This window comes from Scatophagus argus, chromosome 13, assembly GCF_020382885.2.
Source record: "Scatophagus argus isolate fScaArg1 chromosome 13, fScaArg1.pri, whole genome shotgun sequence".
Taxonomy (NCBI): domain Eukaryota; kingdom Metazoa; phylum Chordata; class Actinopteri; family Scatophagidae; genus Scatophagus; species Scatophagus argus.
In genome coordinates, this window is record NC_058505.1 from 8593467 (window position 1) to 8618228 (window position 24762).

At 38.1% G+C, this 24762-nt stretch overlaps 1 protein-coding gene across 3 annotated transcripts in view; it reads left to right on the forward strand.

Moving 5' to 3' along the window:
* Nucleotides 1–24762, forward strand: part of pth1r (parathyroid hormone 1 receptor) — a 48024-nt gene that overhangs the window by 8375 nt on the left and 14887 nt on the right. The window contains exons 1-5 of one of the 3 annotated variants that reach the window (XM_046408113.1): nucleotides 10126–10271; nucleotides 10848–10952; nucleotides 14516–14618; nucleotides 22048–22158; nucleotides 22408–22526. In XM_046408113.1, the coding sequence (XP_046264069.1) occupies nucleotides 10950–10952; nucleotides 14516–14618; nucleotides 22048–22158; nucleotides 22408–22526 (336 nt within the window). In that variant the 5' untranslated portion in view covers nucleotides 10126–10271; nucleotides 10848–10949. Of the gene's footprint in view, nucleotides 1–10125; nucleotides 10272–10410; nucleotides 10953–14515; nucleotides 14619–22047; nucleotides 22159–22407; nucleotides 22527–24762 lie in introns of those variants that run through there. The other 2 variants (XM_046408114.1, XM_046408112.1) reach the window with 2 other exon arrangements.

Below are 24762 nucleotides of genomic sequence, written 5' to 3' on the forward strand. Positions count from 1 at the left end.
AAGGAAATCAGCAGCAGCATATAAAATTGAAGGATTTGAGAGGGCGTATTCCAGTGCACAGATGGTATTTATGCCCACCTTGGTAAGATGTGATTTCTCCATGCAAATGCCAGATTGGAGACATTCTGTTTTGTAATTTAGTTTTACAGCACGTAATGTGGATTTAAGCAGCATGGAGGTGTAAAATGCAAGTCTGTCGCTGCTGTACATGGCTTGTTTCTGTAGATCGTGAGTAACTCACTGTCGTCACTGGTCAGTTAACATGTTTGCCTGAATTTTCCTGGGATCAGCATGGGATTGAGCTCACAGAGGCAACTTGTAGTGGGAAAATACCCTTCACACGCATATCATTATGCTCTGTATTTCTCTGCAGTGCTTTACAGTGGCTGAGAAGATTCCCGAGATAACTTCAGAATAATCTAATTTGTTGAAGCCTCTCTCAGAAATGCATACGTCTTGTGCCATGGTTATCTTTTTTTTTTCTTTGTATTGACTGACATATTGCTCCATTTATGGAGGGCCTGTGAGTCAGACTCATAACGTGTGTGTTAATGGGAGAGTCTTCAGTTTCACCAGCATGGTAAGGTTATACCACGGCTGTGTTTGACTCAGGAAAGGACTTGTTTTCTTGACTTATCGTGACCTCTGCTTTCTTAAGTTTTCCACTTGAAGAATGCTTGAGTATGTGTAACCCAATGCCACTTTTACACCTCGCTAAAAAAGTTACACCTCTAACAGATACTTTAATGATTTGCCTTCGTCTTATTCATAAAGAGTTGGAGTCAGTGACAAAGTCAGCTTTTTTCCCTTTTTTTGTGCCTTTAATTTTTTTTTGTTTTTTTTATCTCTATGACTTAATGATGCGTTTAGATCCGCTTGTTTGTGCTCGGTGATCCTGTGAATGAGGCATCTTGGAAAGCTAATGAGTAGCAGGTTTACGTTGATGAGTTTAGGCAACGGAGGCGCTATTTAATCACACATAAGATGCTTCAGTGGACAACATCTGATAGTTTCATTCGCACATCTCGCCTCTCACTGTTTCTCTTCCTTATTGAGGTCATAAATGAAAATGACTTTTTTTCCGCAGACAGGCAGTTTCAGCTGAATACAGTAGACGTGCTGTATGTGGTGATGGTTATCTCAGAGAAGTTAAAGCTACAGCCAGGTGTCAAACATTTGACACATTTCAGAGTGATAAGCTGTCTCTCCTCTGTCTGTCTTTGATAAGGTGGTCTGGCTCTGGTCCTCTGCTCATTCACTGCTGAGAATGTCCAGTGTAAACAGAGTCTTCACTCAAGCACCGCATTAAGAAATTGCTTGACAGAGGAATGGCAGAGTATTGAGTAACAGTTCAAAAAGTCAGGAACACCCTGATTGATTGCCAGCACTATGTTGAGTTTCTGATTCTTTTCTGTCACTTACCTGCTGTATCAATATTGTGATGCAACATGCGGACAATATGCTTGGAATCCCAGAGTAGCTCAGTTGAGTTGACATGTGAAAATTCTCAGCAGTGTAGATGCCTTTTCCATTGACCCACAGCTCTGCTCAGCCCTCCCCCCACACTGTTGGTGAAGGGATTGAGTTTCAAATATACAGAAGCTCCCAGACTCATTCTACTCCCCTAAATTCAACAAGAATTCACTTTGTAGACGGTTCCGAGTCAATTCTCCAAATTATCAAGAACTGAAGAGTAGGATTTCACACGTCTGATCCAGCTGTTTACGTGATTTGGTTGCAACTCAAACCTTGGGTAGGAATACTGCCCTGGCATGGGATTTATGGCTGTGAGGAGGCTGTATTTCTTAAAAGGACCTTTATTAGTTTCATTGCAAAACTCTGGGGCTTATGGGTTTGTAACTACGCGGTTCACAGCTCTAGATTTTCCAGTAATAAGTAAGAAATCCATGCACTGCTGGACAGAGGAAATCTCAGCCAATTTATATTCAGATAACAGTGCAAAGTTTTGCTGGACTTTCCTGCTTGAGCTCCCTGGCATTTAACATGTGAGCCAATGAGAGACAGAGAAAGTTATCGCATATCTACAGTTAAACTGCTCCATGTGAATATACTTGTATAGTTCTGGAGGGAATTGATTAATGTTTGGGACTGACATTTAAAAGTGTAATGTTAATTGTGTATTGAAGGTCAGATTGATGATTAATTCCAAGTGTTATTGCAAATTTGTTTGCATGAGTTCTTCTTCCAACATTACTGGATTTTGCTCATCGGTCAAAGTTTACTGGGTCTTCCTCTGGTAAACTGGTGACGTGTGTGTTAGGACAAGCTCCAACTGACCCTGTGGCCCTATATGTTCAGCGGAGAGAAAGCAATGGACGAGTGACTGAGTAGGTTAATTAGGTTAGTTTGCAAAAAAAACACCCAAAAAGTTAACAAAAAAAAAAGCGCAGAAATTTGTTCAATTATTTGAACTGTGTGAATTTTGTTGCAGGTTTATCCTGGGGAACTTTTGTTTTTTAATTAAAATCAAATTTAAAGTTTGCAAACACATAAAAATGTTTGTGAATTAGGACACTGAACCACAGAGCTTGCACTGTCTGTGTTGGTGCGTGTAAAAAGAGGCGTTATTTGAAATGGAGCCCATAGATTTGCTTTTGCATGTACTGCATGGTAACAGCAGTGTTTCAGTACTGAGTTGCAAAACTTGTGACACTCAAGCTGGAACATTCGTTAGAGTTTGCGGCTTATTTCTGCAGTTATTTTTATTGGTGATGTAATGTGGCATGGTAGTTTTTGGAACAACCAGACCAGTGTGGAATAAATTTATTTGATGTGGAATTACTGAATTATTTTCAAGGATAATTTGCATCATAAGGGCTACGCTAAAGAAAAAGTGCAGTAAAACCTAATCAAGTTTTATAATTCCATGTCCAAATTCTGTTTGTATAAACTGTTCTTACAGCATAAGTCATGGCCACAAAAAATATATGAAATGCAGACACAAGTGATGTCACTTGAGGCAAGTAAATATGTTCATATGGAGTTAGAAAGACGTGAGTTTACCAGACTTCTGTGGTCATCTTTGCTTGAGGCTAGCAGTTCGAGGCTACATTTGCTGCTACTAAAATAATGCGCCAGCATTAATGAATGACTTCAGAAAATAAGCACAACTAATGACATTCACCAGTGGAACATGACCAGTTTGTACTGAAAGTGATCATCAGATTCCTTTCCAACCACCGACAACGAAACAAAATGTTTCGTAAGTTCACCCATTTGCACAGAATCAGATTATTCTCCAACCCCATCATCTCTGCTCCGTGGACTCACCATCAAACCCACCCTGCACTCAGTGTGGTCCATTCCCTTAAGCTGGCAGCAGCACACTGGCTGGACAACCGAAGGACAATCACTAAGATTGCCTTTCAGACACGAGAGGTATCACTTAGACTTATTGATCAGCTGTTGTATTGAATTTCATACTAATATTCCGGACATTTTGAAGTGGAGTTTTTGTTGGGAAGAGGACTCACTCATCAGTTGAGCTGTCAGTTTTGAGCTCTGACTGCCTCCTTGATGCCATTTTGACAGCATTTTCTTGTTAACTATCTAGTCGTCTTTGTGGATTTCCCATGTTTTTTTCCAGGGAGGCAAATAAAAATGACGGTAATTTTGTAAAAAGGTTAGAATATTAGCCAATAATAGGATACTTAGTTCAAACTAAATTAGTTTTTTCCGGCCCCCACACCACCAAACCTGCTGGCCTTGGCCTTTTCACAAATGTTGATGATCTGCTTCACAATATATTTTCCAGATTTAAACCCTCTTCTTTTCCTTAGACAACAGTGTAAATAACCATCTTCATACACTGTATAAATAACAGATATTTTTAAACTTTATTCCTTTGTTTTGTGTTTTCGTGCTTCTTTTTACTGACTGGCATGCAAAGCAAATTCATTTAAACTGTGTCATGTTTACGGTGAGCTAAGTGTACATATGGTATCGACTTGTACACAACCGTACAGACTGTTTGCTTTTAGCTACAGACTCTGCCTTTTTACCCATGAGTTCAAGTCATTTTCAGTCAGATAAAAATGTGGTTCAAAGACCTCAGCGCCAGTGACCTTGTAGTAAGTGGGAAGTGCAAAGCTCATGCTGACAGGCCAGCTGCAGGCCTCTCAGCCGGAATACACCGAGGACAGTGTAGTCCATGTGTGCTCACATTTTCTTCACTCACCAGACAGTCTGAGCATCTTCATCCTCAACTGAATGGATTAACATTTGTGCCTTGGACATATTTTAAATCTTTTAAGTGCAGTTATAATGTGATGTTTCTCTATATCTCTGCAGTTAATCCATTAATGGCTCAGTACGTGATTTTGTGACTTTATCGAATCAGATTTGTAGGAGAGCAGCTATTTATAGAGTCAGCAAGTCTGCGATTAGCAAAACTGGCAAATAAAATATATTGGTCAGAGGTAGTCAAAAGTAATAGAACCCTCTTAACTCACCTGGTGTGCTTTTTGCCCTTGTTTAAGCGTTGTAGAATGCTCAACAATTTCTGTTTTGAGTTATGGTTTGACTGAAGCTACAATCTGATTTTCATTTAATCTTCTTTAATAGCTTGAGTTTCAAGTGGACTTGGGTTGTGTGGACGTTTTTTCCTGGAAGTCATGCTAGGAATTATGGCACATGATATTCATGTTAACCCTTACAGCAGTGCTTTAAGGAAAGACGGAACATATGCAAATTTTAAATATGATTTAGAAGGTCACAGTCATGTTATTGCTATCAGGTTTTCTTAATTTCTATGCAGTTGAAAAATGTATGGCAAAGTAAAAATGTTAAGGATAACCTTGTGCAAAAGATAAATTGGAAAACATTTAACTGTTTTGGCAACACGTCAACATTATTGATTACATTTTGAAACAAATACATACCTCATGATTGTTAGTACCGTTAATTAAAAGATAATTCATCTTACTTGCTCTTCTGTTAAATTAGACAGCTCTGGCATGACTTTGCCTTTGAATCATGATTTCAAATTCTTTTTTGTGCTAGAATGGCTCCTTTAAAAAGCACCTCAATCAAGGTAACCCTCTGCACAAGGTTAACTCTCAGCAGCCCCTTCAATACGCAAATCAAAAGGGTGGAATATTAGCAAGCAATGAGAGACACCCTGGGTGATTAAGCGTTGCCTAATTTGTCTACAATTTAGAAGCTTTATTGGGAAAGCAGTTACAATTAAGGGTCTTGCACAAACAGTGTCCTTGTCCTAGTTCTTAGCAGGCAGCAGGCTGCTTTGGTTAACAGTGGAAAAGGGGTTGATTGCATTGAGTGTTGCCCTCTACATGTGTCACCTTTTTGTACTCAGCTCCTTCTTCACTTAAATGTTAAACTGCGTCCACGGCACTGATTGCTGCCTTGTGCCCTGCTCTCACTGTCAGCGGCACACAATATACTTGCTGCGGAAATTATTTTCATCAGGTTCGTAAGGTCACAAGGACAAGCATTGGTTTTCGGCTTCAAAGCTTTCTCTATTGTCCCAGTTCGTTTTAGTCCAGTCCGTATGTTTTCTTGTGTATGTGTGTTTCCTCATGGACAAGTATGTCCACATAGTTTTCTGGTTTCTTAACTTATACCATTATGTGGTCAGAACCACATGCTGAGCTTTTCAGGCATTGCTGTGTGAGTCAAGATCAACCAGAACGACTGCTTTCTGATAGCTGTAGGGCTTCTTCGACTAAGGGTTACTTTATTTTTTGATTTCCTCAATTAATTGTTTACTGAAAAAAATGTCAAAACTGTGAAAAAAAAGCCATCACTATTTTCTAAAGCCTAAGGGAATATCTTCAATTTTTTGTCCGACCACCTGTCTAAAACCAAAACAATACTGTCTTTACAGAGAAAGCAGCAAATCATCATAATGGAGAAGCTGAAGTCAGTGAATGTTTTGGTAGTGATAAAGCTGATCTGTTGTCAGTTAATTGTATTGAGTGATACTTTACGTGTAAAATAACCTGGTGGTGATTGGTTTTGGTTAATTTACTGAGTTAAATACATGAAAAATCTGTAAACTGCAAAAAAGGACTTCAACCTGAGCCATTAAAGGGACGACTGCCTCACTATAAACACTATGACAAAATCTATGTCACAGCCCACATTGTCATATTGTGCATCCCTAATTGCTTGTTGCCTTCTTCTTCTTTTTTAATTTGGAGTTTAGCTGCTACTACTCCCAGTTTCATCAAGTTGTGATTACTCTTTAGTCTTCATCTGGTGGAGTTTACACAAAATTAGTGGTATGTGTCTCCCAAGTCAGCCATAACACACTTTTTGGTTTTCGTTGACATGGAGGCATCATTTCAGAGTTGTTTGTGAAATGTTTCCTTTAAAGCACCAATTAATGACATGTATTTATCACAGTAAGTGAATAAGAACACAGAAACACCTGTGCAATATAATGTTTTTAACATTTAACTCCTTTGTGAAAATAATTTACAACACTAAATAATATGTTGGAAATATAGTGTTATTTTACACTTCTGTGTACAAAAATGAGGGGCACGTGTTATTGTCATTGTTGAGACTGTGTCTGTTGTTCACTCCATCTCCAGAAGGAAGAGGGGAACAGTACAGACTGATCTGTGTGCCGAGAATGCTCGTTTATGACCCGATGGTGGTTGACACTCACATCCATTTAGACGTGTAAAATTGTTTGAGAGTCTGTTACGACACTTTGGCCTTTTTCATGTTAAACAAAGTGGAATATGAATTGGAAAAATCCCTGCAGGCAGCTAATTATAATGTTGACAATTGGATCAAGTGCTCCACTGCTGGAACAAGGTTTAAAGTAGATTTGTTTTAGAGGCTCAAACAGAGAAACATTTGTGGCAGCAGTGAAGACGCTGACATAAATGAACAGAAACAAAATGTTTGCACACTGACTGCTGCACCTGAACCATTAAATCAGACCACATGACCTGACAGTCAATTCACTGTCATCATTCATTTATGAAACCTTTTGTGTAAAAAGAAATTATCTTTGGAAAGCTTTCAGACATTTTAAGGTTTATCTTGTTTTTTTTTTTTTGTTGAAAGTCTCATTTAAAAATGGATGAGTCCATTAGAATGTACCTGCCGTCTATGCTAATAAATATTGTAGTGTCCTACTTTCTGTGATCTCACCTGTTTTTTTTTATTATTACTACTGCAGGTCAACGTAGTTTGCAGTTATGCAATTAGATTAAGTAACCCACAAATGTGACACTTCATTCATTAGTACAACTAATAACAGTAACAGGAAAATCAATCAAACAGTGAATCAATTTTGAATGGCAGAAGTCTTTTTCGCAAGATGCAATGTGTGAATATGTAGTTTCTCAGGTTGCAAAATGTTTGTTTCAGTCAGTGTTTTCTCATGATTCTCATGAAATCAACGTGAATGAATGATGCTTTTTGAATGCTGACATTATCTCATGTTTTATCCTCAGCTGCTCTGATTTAGAGGATTACTGCAGATGTTGCCAAGCTGTGACTGTGAGGGTATCATATGCCATTAATGCTGCAGTGTGTGTGGTCAAACTACACGATCTGTTACATCTGAAAAAAACCTCTTATGGATTATAAATCTACTTTAAAATATATATTTTTAACCCACAATTCTCATAATCTGTACATAAAGAAATTACTATATTTACTTCTATTGTAACACATTGTCCCGCTGGCAGTCTACCACAAGTATTATTAGTTGACACTTTGGTGACACGCATTAAGATATTGTGAAATGTCTGGTGCATTTGATTGTTGCATAACCATTTATAGTTTTTAAGCTTTTGATGAAAATTAAATTGCTGCATTTGCATTGCTGTATTGGAGGAACTCATATTATGTGTATTAAATCACTTATATAACACAAGAATGGTCCTTTTTAATTTGAGAGAACAACACAATCGCAGCTATCCCCTCCATGAGATGCATGCTGCCTCTCAGAGCACACACACAATGTTTCCATCAAGGACAAAAGTGCTGTTCTTCAGGCTTACGACCAGAGCAGGGTATAATTAGGAACTAAATGCTGCTTTAAGTCAGAATGTGGTCTGCAAGCATTTCCAAAGGACAACCAGTCTTGTGGTTTGTGGTTTTTATCATCAAATGCAAATTGCACAGTTGAAGAGGAGTGGCACTGACTCATAGAGTTTATAATATCCAGGAACCTCATCCGCTAAAACATTCATGCGGTGCAATATGTCAAAAGTAACATATTCATGTTTTTTCCAGATAGTGGACAGGCCATTAAAAACAAGATTCAGCGGAGTTATAATTTTCTAGACCCCCCTATTTTGTGGAGTAGAAAAAAAAAACGCACAGGAATGTCCATAACCCCTTGGGATAAAATTCTGAATATATGCCAACAACAAGGAAGTGAATGTTAGCCTATGGTGTAAAGAATGGCAAATGACCAAAACAAGTACATAAAACAAACATTCAACTGTATTCCCATAATAGAGGTGCTTTACAGAGACCAGAGTAAATATTATCTGTATATTATTTATCATCCATGTGACGAAGTGTGATCTGGAGAGGAAAGTCTCACTTTCTACAACCATTTACCTAAACATCTCATCCTCACTGACAGATCAGCCAACAGAGAGAAGCATTATTGGAAAACTGAAGCGATAGAGAGGATTAATATGGTTTGTGTTTCGAGTTAAAATAGTAGCAGAGTTGTTATTTTATGTCAACAGTCCAAGCAAACACTGAGGTATAACACAGTGTGTCTTTGCCCTCTTCTCTTTGCATGCACAAACACTTTAAATGTCGGTTCAATGCTCATCTAATTTTCCCTGAAAAGACAACACTTAACAAGTAAGTAAGGAACAACACTTTCCAAATACTGTATCTCACAGTTAACATACCTCTGTAAAAAGCATGTATCAGTTCAGATCATGTCTGTAGTGAAAACAGCAGTGACTGTTGTTTTTATGCTCATTTGCAGTACAGTATACGCGTCATTGTGTCATAGCCAAACTTGGCAGATCTGACATGCATGATTGGTGTAGGAGACAGTTTATGTACATCAAAACATGTCTTTGATATTGAGACAAATGAGATGTTGCTTTATATTAATTACTTCTCCTTGACATTTTTCCAGGGCATCATGCCTCAGATTTTCTGCTGTTCGTTCCGTTCTGCATTTCTATGCTCGTATTTCGTTGAGTTTGAAGATGGAGATGGAGAGATTGTCGAAATCCCAACTGCTGCTCTGAGCCAGTGACTGATTGAGAAGAGTTAGTTTTTGGCCTCTCAGTGGTCCTCTAGTGCCACTGCCAAGCTTGCTTTTCAATTTTCAAATGATCATATCTCTATTTCTATATCTCTGCTGCTACTCTACTTAATAAAACATCTGAACCAGTCTGTGCCATCTATCACTTGACTTATGCTTCTGGTTATGGTTATGGATATGTTTTCTGTCAGAGTTTGGTCATTAGCTGGTCTAATCTTACTAGTTAAACAAGTTTCAACTGATGGATGATTTTCTTTGAGGGATTAAAGGATATTCGCTTGAATGACCACAGCTTGGCCTTTTTGGGCTGCGTATTTGTTAACAGCTTTCTACCTCCTGTACTGCATGGAGTTCCCAGGAAAGGCTCTATATAGTGATTCATTTTAGCCTTGCCATTATTCAGTTATTTTTATTTGTCAAGATTAAGATGCGTTTTCTCTGTGTGGAAATGTGGGAAATGTGGAAACCAGGATTGTACACCCGTGTTAATCCTGGTGGAGAAAGTTCCTCCTAACTTGAGTTCAAAGATCACTTAGAAGTATAATTCTGTTGCTCAGAAATGCACGATTCACTGCTGTCATGGTTGAATATGGATTTAATTCTCTAGACTACTGTGCACTACTCAATCAGAATTTTGCTCAGTCATGAAGTCTCTATTTTTGGGGGATTTAAACTATTTTTTCATGGTCTGACATACTACTAATGAGATCATTGGGCTGTACTGTGACTTGCAATCCATTGTTGACTAATTATAGATAATTACAGTCCATTGAACTCAGTGGTGTTTCTGTGGTTCATTTGAACTTTTTGGATACTCAGGTTTTTTGTTTTGTGCTTTTCTAATGAAAGTCTACCTCACAAGCTCCAACATTTAACTCTCTTATTCACTGTAGGGCATTTCAGGAAATGACTTTGGTCAACCACAACTTTCTTGAAAAAAAAAAGAAAAAGAAAGAAAAAGCACAAGGCTGTCCACAATCAAGACTGTTGGTAATGTACCGGAAACCCAGTGTCTCCACTCAATGTATGTATGAGGTCTATCCACATAACTCATTTTTGATGCAATATTTTACAAAAAAAGCTTCTTTTTTCTTTAAATTTACCCCTTTGCAAAAAAATATTTAAAAATCAACAAATAAACAGTGAAGATATTCAACAGCAGTACCAGAGAAGCTAAACTTTTATAAGCTAAATATAAATCACTAAAATAATTTAGAAACCAAATGCTGGAATTAGAAAACTAAACTGGAAATGTTCCTTCACTCTCACACTAAATAGCGTCGGTGTTTAGTCGTAGCACTTCAACGCACACACCAGACTAAATACAGTTCTCTCAATATTGGTCTTATATCCCTGCAGAGAGCTACACTTTAAGTCATCAAGCCGCAGTTTACAAAGAAAAATAGAAACTTGTGGTTTATTCAAGCTGAGTTTGTATTCTAGTGATCAGTGATGAAAACACACATATTTATGCAGTGTGTATTTTTCTAATTTCCATTTCAGTTCATTTTTGGCATGCACTCAAATGCATTCAACAAAAAGATTACTGTGTTTTGAATGAAATGAAGTAAATAAGAATGTCCATGTTTCTCCCTGTCAGAGTTCTGTTTACTTTGGAGGTTTGGACTCGGGCCAGTGGAGGAGGAATAGTTTTCAGAAATAATCAGGGGGCGCACTTATTACCCAGGACTCTCTTCTTAAAATGGTAAATGATACTCCTCTCCGTCCCTGCAAGCGGGAGTCTGCAGATGAAGGAGAAATTTCCCTCTTTTTTGAGAAAGAAAACAAACCCCCAGAACTCCATGCCTCATTTTAGTTTAGTGTTTCACAGAGGCTTAAACTGTGCTGTAAAGGTTAAGACACTTATTTTTATTGTGTTGGAACAGCAGCTTCACTTACAAAAAAATTAAACAAAATGATGTGCAAGTCTGTGTTTTCAAAGTGTGGTAAACAGGATGACATTTCATTTCAGTTTGTAGTGTCTGAACATAAAAATGACTCTGATGACAGAAAAAAAAAATCAATCATCAAATCAAGAATCATATAAAGTAAATGTAGAGTACTTGTATTCAAACCACTGACTCTATACATAATGTTCTATACTGATAATGATTTATACAGTATTGCTAATGACACTTGTCCTTTCCGTGCAGTTGCCATCCAGATTCACCGTTTCTGTTTTTCTGTTGGTTGAGTTTTCACCTGAAGTAACACCAGCCAGTCATTGAGATGAAAATAGTATGAACGTCTCAGGAGCGTTCAGTGGAATATTCTATATTGGCATAGTTAGTACAGTAAACAGGTAGTATCTATCCTTGTTCGCCTGCGGTCGAATGTTGTTCCATCTGTGGTTGTTTGCTGTGCAAAGCCATAAACGTCTTCATTCTGTAACCTTATTCAGCTCTCAGACTGGACATCCTTATTTCAGGGCTGAGAGTAGTGAAAATATTGATGGATTGAGGTATTATGGTTTTGTGTGCAGAAAATCCACGACAGCTTGGTATTTACAGTTTAATTTTAAGGTCATGAAATTACGCAGTTTGCATTCAGAGACAATGTATACATGTCTTTGTGCCCAAATAACTCGACATACAGATTTAGAAGTTCCTAACTGCTTATTTCTGATTACAAACAGGCACCAGAGAGGGCTTAAAAAGTCTAGAAGATATGATAACTTTGCTTCGCTGCAGTAGCTAGTCCTTCTGTCATTTGTAGCTGCAAGTATTGTGCTTGCTCTTATATCATTTTTATTTTACTTTATATATAAACTTCACTGCATTTTAGACTTTTTACTCCACTAGATTTATTTGACAGCTATAGTCACTATTTGAAAACTATTTGGTTCTTCCTTTTGTGTTATGAGCACTTTAACTTTTGATACTTTAAGTACATTTTGCTCATAATACTTGTGTACTCTTAAGTAAGATTTTGAATGCAGGACTTTTAGCGTACAGTGTTTTACTTCAAGGAATAGATGGTGTTTTTTGAGGTGAGGTCATATGAGACACCTATCAGCAGTTAGTGTCTTACCTACAGTGGATGGCGGTCGGCATGCCCCCAGTTTGCAGAGGCAGACAGGAGTACACAGAAGCTAAACCATGTACTGCTGTGGACGGGGGCAGCAGCAATACGTACTTTAGTCACATAAAAAAAAAAAGAAAAAAAAATCAATAAGTGTACACTATATTTAGAATATTTTCACCACTGAACCTGCAGTCAGAATGTCCATTCTGACGGGAAGCTGAAGTCGCTGTATCACTCTTTCCAAAGCCACCAGACTCCTTTGACAGAACAAAAATATATCCGTGTAATCATAAAAAGTGTTCTCAGTTTGTTGTTACTGATACCATTAGGCCGAATTTGTTCCGAGTAAGCAACATCTGATGCGTACGTATTCAACAAATGCATCGTGTTGGTCGCATCATTTTTGAGATGGAGGCAGACAAATCAGTTGCATCAAACTGTTGTCACATAGAGGATAGAACATAGTAATTATCACAGTAAAAATGTCTCCACTCTGCCTTGGCCTCTTGTCAGCTGGAAAAGAATGTGTGGTTAAAGTTTGCATTTCAATTTGTTTTATTTTTCTCCAAATGGATGTGGGACATTTTTGTAATTATTTTCATCTATGTATGCATTTAACCTTTTCATTCCCTCTGTCACTTGTTTCTCTTGGCTAAAATGCCTCCTGGCAAATGGATTTCCCATCCCTACATGTACCTGCCCATATCTTGTTCTGATAGACGTATGAGCAGAATTTAATTTCTTTACATTCAGATACCTACAGTTTGTGTCTGAAAATGACAAATACAGTCGCAGTCAGAGAGTCAGCTGCTCTGAGCAAACGTCTGTCTTTAATTTGAACTGTTTACTCTGCATCACTGAACCAAAAAAACAAGCCTGGGTTTTTTTTTTTTTTTTTTTTTTTTGGAGTACCTTCAGGCACACTGCATGGCATACTTGTTAGTTTGTCTTTTATTGTGCGCATGCATATTGCATTTTGCTCCAGTATGGCTCAAAGCACCATGAAAACCTGTATATGACAGAGTAGAAAATCCTGATGATTAAATAGTTGTAGTACTGGGCTTGAATTTCTGTGTTTTCATTTCCACTTTTCTTGTCACGCTCTGTTAAAAATGAATGTGGTCATTTTCAATACAGTCACATTTGTCATTGCCCAAAAGTGATCCACAGGCAAACGGCAAACCAGACAGTGTGACCTATTAGAATGGAAAATGTTTCCTTGACTGGAAAACCACACCTGAGGTACCGCGCCACTCTCAAACACAATGTTTAAAAGCTGAGAAAATATAAGGTGTAAGCAAATGTTGGGAATGAAATGTCTTATTTGTCTGTGTTATAGCTGCGTCAAGTACAATTTGTGAGAAACATATAACCTCAAGAAAACAAACTTGAATTAAACAAGCAAAACTGATACTGTTCAGTTAAGGCAAAAGTCTTTTTCCTACTTTTGTTTTTTTCAATCGTGACTGTTAAGACATAAATAAATATTGACCTACTGCTTTGCTCATGAGCACTTTGACAGGTGGACTGCAGTGGTCAAAGTACAATCTAATTTGACTCTTCCAGATACAGAAAAGACTGTCTAATGTATCCAGACCACCCTGTTGCCTTCACTCATATTCCATTTGAGAACATGTCAGCAGTACATTTGGAGGATTATTTTACAGAAAGAAACTGATTTTAGAACATGCTGTTCGCAGCACTGTGGACAGGGGTGCAGAGGGCAGTGGTTACAGGGTTGTGAGGCACCTGCAAAGAGGAATTCGTGTCTGGACTGGAGATAGAAAAAGTTGTCAATTCAACATTAAGTGGTCAGAAAGGTTGGTACATGGTTGAAGTTGAAAAATCTTGTTTAAGTCAACCTTTCTACAGCCGGCACAGTTTAAATGCTGAAAAACTGCATTATTGAACTACCAAACCCGATATTCGCAGTGGGGATTCATACTTCTGTCTGACAGTATTTTCCTGATGATTCAATCAATCTTTTACTTTCTGAAAGCCAAATTATGTATTTTGTGCCAGTGTTAAGCTCTGACCCAAGTCAGAACTTTTGCTTCAGAAAGAGAAGCATCCAAAAATGCGGATAATGCAAAGCCACCCTCTTAGAATTAGCTTCTTTAAACAAATTGCTTAACAACGTTGGTTATTGATAGAGCTTAATATTTACAGTGTGTACATAAAACATTGCTTTCATTTTCACATCAATATTTCATTATTTTAACTCATTGTTTTCTGTTTTTGCAGGTTTATGCAGATGATGTGCTCACAAAAGAGGAACAGATAGGCCTGTTGTTCAGAGCAAAGCGGACGTGTGAGGGGAACATCAAGTCAAAGCATAAGATTTCTGGTGAGTAAAAACACAACGCTAATGGTGCAGTGCTATTTGACACAGTGGTGCTTTGAGCTAAATGCCAATGCCAGTAAAATGTAGGCTTTAAGATATTTATCATACAGTCATGGAAAAAGTTATTAGACCACCCTTGTTTTCTTCAATTTCTTGTTCATTTTAATGTCTGATACAACTAAAGTTACATTTGTTTGGACAAATATAATGATAACAACAAAAAGTTAAAAAGTTTAATTTAAGAGCTGAAGAAGAAGACTGTTTTTAAGAGTAGCCCTGTACGTGACCTGGTTCATTCGCCCTTCACATGCATTTGCCCTGTTCCACCCATACTGAAACAACCCCAGATCATCACCGATCCACCCCCATGTTTTACTGTAGGGGCAAGACAGTCTGGTTTGTTGGCTTCTCTGGGTTTCCTCCTAACCAGTAAGTTGGCTGGAGTTGGCATCGACTCAAAATTGAATTTATCCCTGAAGAAAGCCTTAGCCCAATCACCAACAGTCCAATCCATGTGATCCCTAGCAAAGAGTAACCGGGCCTTCTTCTGCCTTTCGTTGATGAAGGGCTTCTTCTGTGCCCTGTGTGACTTCAGACCAGCTTCAAGAAGTCGATTTTGAATTGTTCTTGCTGAACTAGTCAAATTTCTTGACAGTGCCCACTCATTTTTAAGATCCGACACAAGGCGGCACGGTGGTGCAGTGGTTAGCACTGTCGCCTCATAGCAAGAGGGTTCCAGGTTTGAATCCCAGTCTGGGCCCTTCTATATGTAGTTTGCGTGTTCTCCCTGTGCCTGCGTGAGTTTTCTCCGGGTACTCCGGCTTCCTCCCACAATACCAAAAACATACACATTAGGTTAATTGGCTACTCTAAATTGCCCCTAGGTGTGAGTGTGAGAGTGTGTGGTTGTTTGTCTTTGTGTGTTGGCCCTGCGATTGACTGGTGACCAGTCCAGGGTGAACCCCGCCTCTCGCCCGTAGTCAGCTGGGATAGGCTCCAGCTCGCCCGCGACCCTGACGGATAAGCGGTATAGAAAATGGATGGATGGATGGTACCAGGAATTATTTGAAGAAAACAAGGTTGGTCTAATAATTTTTTCCATGACTGTTACACACAGTGATTACAATGAATACAAAAGACATTAGGTATTGTTAGACAAATTAAAATGTGACCAGCTGGTGGCCATGTATGAAAGGTTAGTTAATTACTGAAGTCAGAGGGATTCATCCTCCCAGAAGGCCTTGAATATCTGTACCAATGACAGATTAAGTGAATAACATTAATCATCTGTTTACAATGCAACAGTCTGCGGGGAAACCTTGGGTTCTAGCAATCATGTGGATGTTCTTTGACATACAGGTCAGAGCTGTTTTGGCAGCAGCAAGGGGACCTACAAAATATTAACCTGGTGGTATTAATGTTGTGGCTTATCGGTGTATTTCAGTCTGGACAAAAAAAATGCAGTCATGCTTCTTGCACGGATTAAGAATAATAATTAACTAAGAATTAAGAATGTGGGAAACTATCACAGATCCTTATTCTTATTGATTATACAGCAAGGACATCTGTAACCTCTCAGGAGCTGATGCTTTGGCTCACTCTTTACTCCATAAACTAAATAGAGATTTCTGTCATGCAATACAGTGAGAATATAATGACAAAGGGATTACAATGTTGATGTTTATCGTGTTGTGTCCCAATCAAATGAGTGTGTTGGTTAGATAACAGATAAAATCCATAAGCCTGTCCATCACAGTTTGTGTGTATCAACCTAAAAAAATATCTTTTAAACAAGACTGAAGGAAACAAATATGTACAACATACGAGATTTTGTCAGGCTCATGTGGTGGCAAAGTCCCATCTCAGTGAGCTTCATTAGGTTTCCAATAGCGTGATTTTCCACTACCTTAGTTGCTTAGAAAAGAATTCTATAGCAGACACATGTCAAAGAAGGCCAAGCCATTTATCGCAGCAAAACCGTTTCACTGGTGAGAATAAGCTCAGCTATTGATGGAGCTCCCCAATGAATTCCAGCTAGAGCGAGCGGTTCAATGAAGAGTGCAAAAAATCCCCCAGGGGGTACACAGAAGAGATCCTCATGGACACAGATTTGAAATACACATAATGTACAAGACAGGGAATGCCATCAGACTTGCTAGGAAAAAGTTGGAGTGATGGAGGAGGAAAACAGTCTACAAAAACTATAAAGTTTACCAGGAACTGTAGGAGGAAACATCAAATCCAGCAGCAGAAAAAGAGTGAAAAGTAAGTGTGTCACACTGTAAAGACCGCCTTGTTGTCTTGATTGGATGTGATTGTTGATTGTAAGGGCTTATACTAATCAGCTGATGTTGTGTGCGCACACAGCTCAAGACAAATAATGATTTGGGGACAAATTTTTTGGTTACTTTTTGTCGATAGGTTCAAATCAACTACCCTTTCTGGAGCTGATACCAGGCAGTAGTCTGAGCACTGTAAGCTGTAGGTTGCATTCTAAAGTGCGGATGTGTTTTCTTTGTCTTCCCTGTGGCTTTCCAGAGGCTTGGATTGAAGGCAGAACTGATCCTGGAGTATATTTGTGTATTTACGGGTCTCTGAAAAGCACTATTTTCCAGCAGACCCCAGCATCTACTGTATCCCATTGTGGTTACTGTCATTTTGGAATTTGATTGTTCAGAGGAGAATTTCGGATTCCGCAGCCAAACCAGTCATATTATTTTCTCTTTAACCCCAGTGCATTGCGGTCATATTGAATTCCTTGACCCTCCAAACAATACCCCTTATAAATGAAACACATAATTAAAAATGTTTACTTCCAGTTTTTGTTCACCGTGTTAGTGGCCCGCGTCATATTTCTCAACTGTTCATGGTTTTGATAAATGTCCACAAATCCCAAATCGGATTTTAAAAAATTACAGAATTGTTCCCATTGAGAACTGCAGGCGCCAAACAGCAGCTTGCATAAGATGTCTAGGGTTTATATAACAACACTGTGCTTTTTTTACCAGGATGACCATAGATTAGCATCTATGGTCAGAGTAGCCAGTCGAACATGAGTCCTACCTCAGATCTGAGTCTGTGCTGCTCATCTGACCACCATCATGTTTAATCCATCCTGACATGTTGTAGTGACTGGCAAGCCTGTTGTCACACTTCACCAGCCACCTCCAACCACATTTGCAGCTGTATTTTCATTTACATAATGTTTCGCAGTGTGAAGCTGAAGCTGAATTTTAAAACTTACTGGAGTTAAACCAAACTGGAAATTTCACAGGGCAGTGTCAATTTTTAAAATTATTTAATGGAAGGTTGGCATTTTGGGAAGAAGATGAGAAGATAGATGCCACTCGCATGTCTATATTGTAAATATAAAGCTATAGCTAGCAGCCAGTTAACTTTGTTTTGCATAAAGACTGAGAGTAGCCTGGATGCGTCTGAAGGAACAGCAACAGTAACTTTTTGGCTAGCTGCTTTTAGTCTTTGTGCTACACTAAGTTGCTCCTAATCGTCTGCTAGTGGTAGTTTCACATTTACCCCACAGGCAAGAATGTATTTCCCAAAATGACATTTGGAAAAATACACAACTATTCCTTTAATTACAGATGTGAGTCAGTGTAGAGGTTGGCTTAATTGCTTCCATTTCGCCGTGCAGTGTAATGCCAGAATAATTTTGAACAATTTGATGGCTTTAAATTTTAGGCTAAAAAAAATTAATCGCTAAATAAAAATTAAAATAAGAATAACATTGGACCTTAGTACACCTTAAAAAAATACATTTATAATTATTATACAATTATTAGATTAATCCCAAAATAAGAGTTAGTCACAGCTTTTGCAGTGCACTATGTTTTCATGGGAATTTTACTTTGTCTGTACATCAGTTTACACTGAATCTGGACTCTAACAAGCCCATCATGTCCAACTACAATTCTGTGAAATGCTTGAGGTGATGTTTCGGTGGTACATCAGCACATGAAAGCTGACCTGCATACTTTATGATGTTGGCACTCACTCGAAGTGACTCATCAAGCATGTGGTGGCTGTTTTCTGACCTCTTTCGGAAGGTTGCACGTGTGTGTTCAATAAAAGCGGAAGGAATTAAGATAAACATATTACCTTAATAAAGAAAAGAAAAGTCCCCGGTGTGCCTGTACTTAATGCCTCAATAAGCACATATGTACTCATTTAACGTGCTTGATTTGAGATTTTCTTTTTTTTTACTTCATGGCACATGAATTCCTTGGACCTCACTTCATTTGAACTTGATTTGAACTCAATGGTCTCGTTTGGTCCTTTGTAATTAGGTAAATTATTTAAAATCTGGGTAGAGGTTTGTGTTTAGGTAAGAAATTTGAGACAAGATCAAGATTTGAGATAATGCTCAAGAAAGGCATTACATTCTGTTGACCCATGTATGTATTTTCCTTGATGTGGTCATTAGGATTTGGATGGAATTCACTCTTGTAATTTTTGTTTTAACATGTTCCTTTTTTCTCTTGCGTTGTGGTGAGACCTTGAGTCGGTGGGTTGAGGTAAACTCAAAGAATAGCAGCAAGCGTGCATTTTTTAGGACTTTTGCTTTACATCTGTATTTGTCTTGTCTGTCCAGTCTGACCACCCCCAGATTCTTTTTCTGGCATTGTAAACCAGCGGTTTTCTGAACTATTATAGGATGTGGAGTGATGACTATTTTAAAATACTAGTGTGAAATATGGGGTTGATGATGCAGTCCTTCAGTGAGAAAGGATTAGATCCAATGTGGGTCTAAAACCTTGGTTTTTATCATATTTCAACATTTAATCTATTTGCTTTTATTTCTCATTTGTGCTTTAAATACACAAAAGTCTCCATTACGTGACTGAGACAAGGTTTTCATTGAGGGAAGCACTGAGGTTTGCCTGGAGAGTACGGTGAAGGGATGTGGGTTCAATGCCCCAGACCTTGCAGTGTGAAAATAGCTCAGCCTTCAAGCTTGTGGTCTACGTGTAGAATAACATCAACAATCATTATAAAAGCTTGCGTGTATCATGAGAAAATACAATTTGTGTTTTGACATCTGCATGTCAGAATCAAATGTGCTGAAGGGGAGGGGAGGCCGACCTTATTAAAAACCCCAGTGACATCACAAATACCAAAGTCCCCCATAATCACGTTTATATTTAAATTGTGGTTAAGAAATGCACGGGAAATCATATATGTGTGTGTGTGTGTGTGTGTGTGTTTGGTGTTTAATTCAAGCCAGTTACTAGGTGGTCCTATGGCAATAAAATCTATGGCAAAAGTGAGCAGCAATTCTACTTTTACTCCCAGGATATGTGGTCAGTGTGATTTTCAGAGCTAAACGCTGTGTTTCTCCCACCAGAGATCTGTAGGAATCCGTCAGCTCCACTCTGTCTGCTCTTTAATTTTGCGCTCCAAGTGACGGGCAAATAAAAAGCATGTCGTCATTGCTTCAGATGTTTCTTTCTAAGTTTGATTACAGGAATGAAAAAATCTACTGCAAAGAGAGGATAGTTTAAGTTTTATCCTTAACTACTTATTAGTGGTCAAAGTGGGGCAGATGTTTTCAATAATACAACATAAATGCCAAGCCATAAGGGAGGCTTTTGCCAGGAATCTGTGGGGAAAGGGACTTTGCTCCCACTATCAGAGGGTTGAGGTCCACATTTTAGCTGACAATTAAGGGGCTCTATGCTTGGAAATGGCATTTTTCCCTTTGAACCTGCAGCCTTGTCTAAGCAAAGTACAGACGTATCATTACACAATCTCATGTAGTGTGCCCTTCACTGAAAATAGACGACAAACTTTCAAAAGAAAATAGAGAAAATGCTGAGTTCATGTTATAATGATTTCAGGATGTTTTACATAGTACTTTTTTCATTGAAAATAAATAAATAAATAGAAATTTCCCCCTAAGTTTAATTTCTTCAACCATTTCAGTAATTGCAGAGTCTGAACGGTGATTACATTTGTTTTTTAAAATTGATTTGATATGTAGCCTAATGTTTATTTAATAAAAAATGCAAAGACGATGCGACATGAGATATTGTAGTAGACATAAGAGTGTAGGACTTTCACATCTAAATGAGCATCTGCTACAATCAGTTCCCTCGCTAAAAGAGTTCACCCAATGATTAAGCCTATCACCGCCTGATTAATCTCTCTGTATTTTGCATACCAAAGTTTTTAAATCTGCACTCTTAGGTTTCTATTCTACACTGGCACATAATGTAAATGTAAAGATGAATTTTATGCAAACCAGCAAAGACTGGTTTTCTAGAGCTCAAGGAGGGGAATAAACCATAGCAATGGACTACACCTAGTAGGAATATGTTGGAGTCTGAGGCGTCTTAAGCATGTTGACCGTGTTTGTGTAATTTTGTCTCAATCTCAGAAGTGGGAGACAAAAGTTTTATACAGAAGGTTTGAGTTTTATTTTATAGTTGTATTGTAAATTTTATTGCCAGAGCATTTTTTATCTTTATTAGAAAATGACAAACTACGAATACAACAATTAAGCTAAAAATGAATGAATCGATTAGTTGATCAAAAGAAATTTAATTAGCAACGATTTTCATGAATGATGATGTGTTACAGTTGTTTAACCAAAAAAATGGCAAATATTCCATGTTTCTGCCTCTCAAATGAGAAGATGAGTTGCTTTTCTGTGTTTTAAATATTATTTCAAATTGTAAATCTAATGGTTTTTGACTGTTGGTCAGACAGAGATTTATCTTCCTTTTGTTTTTTTTAGACATTTCATCCACCAACAGATTAACTGGAATATAATAAAGATGAATCAATAATGAAATCAGTAATTGTAAGTTGCATGCTGAACTTGACGCAGGACAAAAACAACCTTATGATACAGAGGAGAAAATAAGCTTCATAACATGGTGCTAATAATTTGTCATTAATAGGCCGCTTGAGATACTACAGTGCAGCCAATGTTTTAAATGAGAGCCACACTGAAACCAATTCCATACAACATAAAAACAGTATGATGTTATCTACAATGTGCAGTTATGGAAATGTGCTTCAGCTGACAAACAAACCTTAATGAACACACCCGATTCAGTGGACAGCTTGTTTTCAGCATGCTCGGAATTCCATGATTGCGAGTCTTAATTATATTACAATGGATGGGGAGTTTGTTCTCTGGCTGACCCATGTTTTCCTTAAACAAAACAAAAAAAAAAGGTCTAATTTACAGTCAGACTTACCACAAATTATAGGGCTACTTCTCAGTGTTAATTTGCATACTGGGAGAAGTTTATGTATCTGGCCTACTTTTTAAAGGACAACTGAATCCTTGATAACATATAACATTGCTGCTGTTGTACATGCCTATAGCTATGTAATGCTGGATCCGGGAGAGAACAGCACTCTGTGGCTCTATTTTTAATGGTCACCACTGCTTCTGTGTCCGCAGATGGTTTCTGCTCACCAGAATGGGATGGCATTGTTTGTTGGCCTGAAGGGCCTCCGGGAAAGCTTGTGTCCACCGCCTGCCCAGAGTATATCTATGACTTCAACCATAATGGTAAGACTCTCCCTGGATAAAGTCAGCAACCCTGAAGCTTATTTTCAGTTGATGAAAAATCAGCGAGCCTTGGGTGCTACTGTATATTGTACAATAATTAATAACTTAGGCTCCATCTGAAGCTTTTTTTTTTTGTAATTTCTACAGTTATGGAGATTCAATTAAGAAACAAGCTGAGCATGAGAATGAGTAATTAACTTGTTGGTAAAATGTGTAAATACCCATAGATTTTCCTGTTTTGGTTTCTAGGACTAGCATACCGTCGGTGTGACAACAATGGAACGTGGGAGCAGGCCGCAACCAATAAGACATGGGCCAATTATAACGAATGTGCAAAATTCCTCTACCACAACTATAGCTATGAAAAGGTGAGATCTGTCTCTATCTCCACTTACAGTGCGCTCCTCCACATTAATTAAGAGCAATAGTCTTTATAAATGCATTACTGGGAGAGAAAAAAACTTTCCCGCTGTAGATATTACAGCCTTTTAGGCAACAATTGCACCATTTCACCCTGCAATTACAATCCATTTCTGACATTTTTGACATGCCTTCTCAGTAATGTACAGTGAGAGTAAACTATTCATATTACTAATCACATTTAATGAAATGTTGAGATGACAGTGGGAGATAATGACAGGATGGCGATGTGGTTGGGTTGTGATAACTTGACGTTACAATTAGCTAAGTATCCACTGAAATGTAAACTGAAAACAGTGACACATTAGTTACTTAATTGCAGAAAAACAGAAAAATCAGAAAAACTAGCCAGAAAGCATTCCATTCAGAGAATGATGACTAAACCTTCACAGCAGCGAGACAGTAATAAGGCAGCATTTACACCTGAGGAGTCTGCAGTGTGCTGGAGTCTTGTTGCTTTCCTGGTAATGATGTAATCAAATTATGAGAAGTATTGTTGCACTCCTGTTTGAGGTTGAAGTTATGTAACGTACCTTTACATATACATATACATAAATCTTGTAAATGTATTACGTTCATATGTACTGCATGACCAAATCTATATGGACATCTGAACCTTCCACGCATATGTGACTGTTGGTCATCTTCCAAGATTTTGAAACTCAGCTCGTCGCTCAGTTCAGACGCAGATGATCGGTGATGATTGGCTCACAGTTGGCAGTCCAATCCATACCAAGTGTACTCAAGGTGTTTTATGGGTTTCTGCATTCTAGATCCTCTACACCAACGTCTGACAGCCGTTTGTTGTCCGCACTTTTTATATCATGAAAAGGAGCTACAGAATAAATACAAACACATACCTTTGGCAGTGACACTTGAATGGTCTCAGGTGTTTTCATTTTTTGTCATTTGTTTGTTGCTATGTTTGAAGAAAACGGCTTTGCACAGGTGAAATGGCAAATATAATGCAGGAATGTTTCATTCCTTGTTGTATATTTTAACATTATGCTGTATAATGGTTCACAATGCAAACACACGTTGTCAGAACAATAGCATCATTGTGGAAGAGACAAATACTGTACAATGTCACATGACTATATAAACTTTCTGCCAGAGTCCTACTCTAAGCACCCATCACACCCTTACAGTTTTATTACCTCCAGCTTAAAAATAACTGTTACAAGTTTTTAAAACCACAAATTCCTAATACTGTATACTACATAAACATTATAATTAAGCTGGACCATGTGTCATCAGCCTGTGAGAGTGAAACCTGAGATCATAAATACCACAAGCACTGACATCACCCTCACACCACAGCGCATGTTGAGAAAATTGTTGTGTAAACCAAACAGGGCCTTTTGCCATATCATCCCCATGTGACTAACAAAGGTAGATGTGACCCCGATCGCTGTTACCCCTATAATGTTTCTTTGTCTGTCATTGTCAGAACACAATACTTTCAGTGAACAAACTCTCTGGATATTGTAAGAAAGGTGGAGAACATGGCTATAAATTTAAAAAAAATAACACTTACTCTGCCATTATTGTGTGTATATGTGTACAAGTGTGTGTTCTTGTGTAAGTAAAATTGCATTCTGAACAGTAATGATGCTGACATTGCTTTTATGGATTATGGTCCATAAGCATTCAAATACTCTCACAAATAAAAGTGTAGCTTGTAACCTCTAATTTTGTAGCCTTTAAATGAATGAGGTGTATTATTATGTTAGAGACTAATGTTAAGTGGCTCCAGTTTGTAATGTTGCTATTGGTTACAAAATGTCTTGAACTTTACCAATGAATAAGAGGCAGTAGGAGGAGTAGCCTATCATCACCAGACCTCTCAGTTTATTTTCAATTTCTAAAGGGGGCTGTTATCGGTGGGCGCAGGCCAAAACATCTTTGGCACTGATTGCTGGAAAAATGTAAACAGACTACAGTGTGCAGAGATGAGCTGTGATGGTGTATGTCTATGAACATGAATAGATATATATTTATCTTGGTTTTTAAATGACTGCTGGTACAAAAGGTTTTGGCATTGGTGCAGTACATCACCTCAGCTGGTTGCTGCGATATGGGCTGCAATGGCTGCAATATAATCCTTAGGGGTAACTGCACCCGTTAAAATACATCCTATAGAGTGTTTGTTTTTATTGCTGATGAGCTGAGATTATTTATTTG